General features: G+C 49.3%; 1 protein-coding gene across 3 annotated transcripts in view; it reads left to right on the top strand.

Annotated features, from left to right (window-relative positions):
* ULK1 (unc-51 like autophagy activating kinase 1) overlaps nt 1-6,000 on the top strand; it is a 64,316-nt gene that overhangs the window by 39,824 nt on the left and 18,492 nt on the right. For 2 of the 3 annotated variants that reach the window (XM_044673084.1, XM_044673080.1), the window contains exons 12-16: nt 181-263; nt 1,292-1,448; nt 3,314-3,374; nt 3,879-3,968; nt 4,769-4,900. In XM_044673084.1, coding sequence (XP_044529019.1) covers nt 181-263; nt 1,292-1,448; nt 3,314-3,374; nt 3,879-3,968; nt 4,769-4,900 — 523 coding nt within the window. The remainder of the gene's footprint in view (nt 1-180; nt 264-1,291; nt 1,449-3,313; nt 3,375-3,878; nt 3,969-4,768; nt 4,901-6,000) is intronic. The other variant, XM_044673076.1, reaches the window with a different exon arrangement.

Raw genomic sequence — 6,000 nt, 5'->3', positions numbered from 1 at the left:
CCTCTCTCTGTTTCCTTCCTACTTTCTCCTTCTTTCCTCCTCTCCTCCCTCTCTCTGTCTCCCTCCTGCCTTCCTTTTTTCCTCCTCTTCCCCTCCCCTCCTCCTCTCTCTTAACTTCCTCCTTCTCTCTCTTTCTCTTTCTTGTGCTCATTCCCACTCTCTCTCATTTTCTCTCCACAGCTCCTCCAGTGCCCATGCCCTCGTACCCCAGTTCAGGTAGCTCTTCCAGCAGCAGTTCTGCCTCACACCTGGCCTCACCTCCTGTGAGTATCAGTCCAGACAGGATCCCTCCATCCACAAGCATGTGTGAAAAGCACCTACTATGTGCTGGGCTCAAGGACACTAAGGAAAGATGGATGTCCAAGAGGAAGGAGCTTCTCTTCTCCTTTTGACACTTGCCCTTTTCCATTCTCCAAGAGAGGGGGGAATTATTCTGGAAGCGTATATTTTTATTGTTTTTGTTCAAATTCTTTATGTATGAGAACTGAAACGGGAAAAGCTGAAACACACGAGACTTTTACAAATTTAAAAAAAAAATGTAGATAGTGGTAGAGTTGGGAGCAGAACTTTTAATGGAAGCAGGTCCTTGTTGGAACAGGTGTTGCCTCATGCTAGACAGGACCTCGGAGAGCCAACCAGCTCCCTTGACTTTGCAGATGGGTCCAGATCAGAGAAGGGTGGATGTAATTTGTGCACTGACACTGAGTGAATCTTTTGGTAGAGCTGGGATTAGAACCCCCAAGTCTCCTCACTCCTGTCCGAGGTCCCCTTGTACTCTGGGTGCTCTGGCACAAGCAGGAGGATAGAACTGGTTGTGCCCTTCATGAGGGCACTCATCTTGGTCATCCATCTGCATTCATTCATCCTTCCTGTTCTCCCAGAGGAGAGTAGAGGATTTTCTGCTTTAGGAGGCTTATTGGGGACAGCGAGGTGGCTCAGTGGATGGAGAGCCAGGAGGTCCTAGGTCCAAATGTGACCTCAGACACTTCCTAGCTGGGTGACCCTGGGTGAGTCACTTATTCCCCCCTTGCCTAGTCCATTTTCCCTTCTACCTTGGAACCAGTACACAATATTGATTCTAAGACAGAAAGTGAGGGTTTTATTTTTTAATTATTTAATATATTTATATTTAATATAATGAAATATATTATTATATGTAGTATATGTCATGCATTAATATAACAAAATATATTTTTAAATGCTACTAAAAGGAAGAGAAACCCTCTGCTGTTCCTTCTCTTCCTCTCCTTCTCACCATCTGCTTTCCCCTCTTCTGTCTTGCTTGGAGCAGTCACTGGGGGAGATGCAGCAGCAGCTACAAAAGACCCTGACCTCCCCAGCCCCAGATCCGGGGGGCTTCCTCCAGGGCTCCAAGGACTCCGGTGGCAGCAGCAAGAACTCTTCCTGTGACACGGATGACTTCGTCATGGTCCCTGCCCAGTTCCCAAGTAAGACTCACTGTGAAAGGCTGTGGGGGATGCCTGCCAGTGGACATCGGACCTCATGCAGGAGCATCTTGATGTCCGCCTCTGGTTCTCTGTGCCCTGTCCTTTTCCTCTGAGGGACACAAGGGTTTCTAGGCTCCTGGAGTTGGGTTCTTAATACATAGGGACATAAAATGACAGCTGGAGGGGTCTTTAGATTTGATTAAATGTCTTGCCCCACCCCCATTTTATAAATGAGAAAGCTGAGGTCTAATGAGGGGAAGTGACTTGCCCCAGACCACACAGGTAGTGAGCTGCCTTTGGACCTAAAGAAATCTTAACCCAGACCTTTTGGGGGGAAATTTAGTTGATTTCTGCAAATCAAAAGCCTCTCCTGGGGCTGGGTTTCATTGGGTTCTTGCATAAAAACCTGGTGGTTCCTCCCCTTTTCTTGACCCCAGCTTTGTCCCAGGGGGCTTATTATTTTCCTAAGTTTTTCCTGCTTCCTGCCTGGTCCTTGGGCAGAACTGAAAGCTTTCCACTCTTTCCCCCCATCTCTTTCTGGGAAGTCCCCCCTGAGTTGTCTGGAAACTGCCAGCCAGTAAACTTGGCTTGGAGGGAGCTGGCCTAAGATCCCCAGTGGGGGCACAGGGGAGCAGGATGAATCACCCAGTTACTGTAAGTCCTGGCTGTCCCCTCCCAGCATATTATGGGTGGCCTGAAAGCCGTTGAGAGAGAAGGTTCTGATGGAGAAACAAGTCTGGGGCCGGCCTTTCTGCCCCCAATCTTTAGGCTCCCCAGCAGCCTCCTCTGTTTACTTAAGGTTCTTTCTTCATAGCACTGGGCCAGAGATGTGTTTGGCACCATAGAGCCCATGTGTGCCCAGTCCTAGGTCACAAGATCATGTTATCATTCATTTAGAACCGGAAAGGGCCCTGGAGGTCATCTGCTGATGGTCCCAGCTCCGAGTCAGCATTTTTTCACCCTGCCTGATTTTTGTCCTACAAGGCCTTTACTGAGTCATGCCATGACTATAACAATTGGCATTTATTTGGCACTTTGTAGATATTGTGTCTTTTTATCCCCACTTCAATCCTTGGAAGGGAAATGTTATTATTATCCCCATTTTACAGATGAGGAAACTGAACCAAAGAGAAGTTAATGATCTGTCTCTGGGATCATGAGGAGTCTGTGGCTGAATTTTTTTTTAATCCCTCACTTTGTCTTAGAATCAATACCAGGTATTGGTTCCAAAGCAGAAGAGCAGTAAGGGCTGGGTAATAGGGGTTAAGTGATTTGCCCAGGGTCTGCCACTTGGCTGCCCCATGAGGCAAAATTTGAACTCTGACCCTAGGGCAGGAAACTCTACCCACTGACCTGTCTGTCTAGCTGTCCAGGTTCATCATGGTCCTAATCCTCGATCTAGAGGTGGGGGGGAGGGGGGGGGGGAGGGAATCCTGAGAAATATCTAGTCCAACCCCTTTATTTTGCAAACTGAGGCCAAGAGAGGTCAGTGTATTCAGTGTTAGAGCCAAGATGTGGCTCTGGGTTTTGGGGCTTGTGTGTGTACCTCAGTGGTGATTTTATGTGTGACTATTCCCTACTTGCATGTGTAGAGTAGGCATACTAGACTATGTAGGGACATGGAGGTTGAGGGAGCTTTGAACATCTCTACTAAGGAATTCGAACTTCTACAAAGGATTCTTGAGCAGACATCCAGCAGGAGGGTGGCCTTTACAAATCTCAATCCAGAAATGTTTCAGATTACTCTGGCAGGATGGATATATTAGGGGTAGAGGTAGAGCGAGGTGGCTGGAGATCCAGGGGCCTACCTGGGTCACCATATCACTGCATGGCTGAGTATCATTTCTCTTTCTTCCTGAATCCAGATGACTTGACAGGGGAAGCTGCTGGAGCCAAGGCCCCTCAGGACAGTTTGATGTATAGTGGGTAAGATCTTCTGCCTGTTCCTGGCACAGATTTATGGCGGCCCAACCCTGCCCTTTCTCACTAGCTTTTAGAGAGTTGTAAGGAACCTCAGAGACCATCAAATCCAACCCAGACCCAAATAGGTGGCCTTTCCCCTGCTTGAAGCCCTGCATGGAGGAGGACACTAACTATTCCTAGAACCTACCCCTTCTGATCACTGACAGCATTCCTAATTTTTAGGAAGCCTAAATCTGCCTCCTAATTCCACTCCCATTGCTCCTCTGGGGCCAGAGAGAGCAAGAATGATTCTTACTTAGCCTTGGACACTCTTCTGCCCTATATCTTTATTATTGCTTTTTGGAGAGGGGAACCGAACAGGGAGATTTGAACCCTGGTCTTTTGACTCCCAGGAAGGCCAGTTTACTTTCTATCTTAATTTAGTTGCCAAGTTGTAGCTTGTCCTTGGGACACAGAGAGTGTATCCCAGCCTGGCGTGTCTCCACTGAAGGCTTGTTGTCTTTCTAGGAGCTCCCTGGTAACTTCAGCTGGGCTGGAGAGCCAGGGACGGACGCCATCTCCCTCACCCCCCTACAGTGGTTCCCCCAGCCCCTCTGGGTAAGCAGGTCTTGGGGATGCTTAGGGGACCAGAGGGTTGTCTGGGGGTGGGGGTTGGAGGGTATTCTATAAAGCCCTGATACCCTTGGAAATCTTCCTAGTCTGTTAGAGGGAAAGAGCCTTCTGCCCTCAGGCAGCTCCCATCTCATTTGGCCCTGCTCTCACAGATCTTCTATGGGGATGCCCCTTTGCCTTTGGGTCATCCTGTGGCTCCACCAGAACCCCCTATCCACTGTGCATGGGGCTAACCTGACCCCCAGAACAGCTAGGGATAGAATTCGAGACATCCCCATTTCTGAAATTTGGCCAACTGGAGGGTTTGTACTTCCATCTGGGGATTCTGAACCCCTCTTGGGAGCGGAGGATTTATCCCAGACGTTGGTGTGACTTCAACATCAGAGCCGGGAATTTCCCGACCCCAGGATGGGGGTCAGTTCATGGGCAAAGTGCCCAGGCAGGGCTCAGGCTGTGGAAAACCCCAGATGTGTCCAGCCAGGATGAGATCCAGCTGCTGCCTGACTTCTGAAGGCTGGGCTGGGGAAGGGCCAGTGGAATTTACTTCGGGGAAAGGAGGCTCTGCCCTCTCCCAGATCTAGCGTTCTTTAGAGGGAATGTCTTTTTCTGTAGACTTGGAGGATTTCTCTCCCTAGCTGAATTTCCAAAAGAAGCCCAAACTCTTTAACTTGGAGGGATTGGAGCGGGGTTGGAGGGGGTGATTCCTTTGTTGCAGCAACTTGAGCAGATGGAGACCCAACCTCGCCTCATTGCTCTCTTCTTTCCCCCCTTCCCTGCCACCCTAGCCGACCCAGTGCGTTCTCCAGTAGCAGGTACGGCCCATCCGTCCCCATCCCTGTGCCCACTCAGATCCAGAACTATAGGAGAATCGAACAGAACCTCCAGTCTCCCAACCAGTACACTCCGCCCCCACCACGGTGAGTGGCTGCCCTTCTGCCCCTGCCCAGGCTGGGGGGGGGTGTACCTTTCCCATCTCTGGCCTAGAGGCTCAGCCACATCCCCTCTAGAATAACGGTCAGGATTGGCAGTGGAATGTCGAGTTCAAAAGGATGAATAACGGTCAGGATTGGCAGTGGAATGTCGAGTTCAAAAGGATGAATAACCAGGAGGGGAAGAAAGCCATCCCAGGGAAAAAATACCGAGACTGACCTCAGAACACTTGCATAGCACTAGGGAATAGAGCAAGGATTAGAAGTGAGAAAACTGAGGCTGAGAGCTGAGAAAGTGATGGTCAGAGTCGTGATTTCAAGGCTCTGGACCCCATCCAGAAAGGAGTCTTCCTCCTTTGCCCTGGACAGTTAGGTAGGAGGAAGCCCCTACTGTGTGCCAAATGTGGTGCCACAGATATTTTGGGGCACCCATGCCTGGGATAAAGATAAACCCAGGGCCAGAAGATGGGCATCAGTCAGCTGGGACAGAGTTTGGCTTTTTTCTCCGTCCTTTTCCTGACATGGACAGGTTACAAATATGAAGTGGGGAGCTTGGCTGTGGGTGAGTAGAGGCCCCTGGGTCCAGTGCCCCGCTTCCCCCTGAGTGGCTGTTTTCTTCCCCAGTCCATAGGGGAGAAAAGACCAAAAGGGAGAGATCATAAGATTATACATTTACAGCTGGAAAGAATCCTCTTTTTACCAGTGAGGAATTCCAAGGTGAAATGAGACCCCATTTTACAGATGGAGAAAATGAGACACTACCTATACCTAGCTAGGAATCATGCGGGATCAGGATTTGAACCCACAACTCCCAAGCCTGTGCTGTTTAGCTACTTTGCCACAATTTTTTTTTAACCCATACCTTGTCTTAGAGCAGTGATTCCCAAAGTGGGCGCCACCGCCCCCTGGTGGGTGCTGCAGCAATCCAGGGAGGTGGTGATAGCCATGGGTACATTTATCTTTCCTATTAATTGCTATTAAAATTTAAGAAAAATTTAATTTCCAGGGGGCTAAGTAATATTTTTTCTGGAAAGGGGGCGATAGGCCAAAAAAGTTTGGGAACCACTGTCTTAGAATCAATACTTGGG

The sequence above is a fragment of the Gracilinanus agilis genome, chromosome 1 (assembly GCF_016433145.1).
Source record: "Gracilinanus agilis isolate LMUSP501 chromosome 1, AgileGrace, whole genome shotgun sequence".
NCBI classification, from domain to species: domain Eukaryota; kingdom Metazoa; phylum Chordata; class Mammalia; order Didelphimorphia; family Didelphidae; genus Gracilinanus; species Gracilinanus agilis.
Note: the sequence above shows the minus strand (reverse complement) of the source record. Positions and strands in the feature narration are given on the sequence as shown.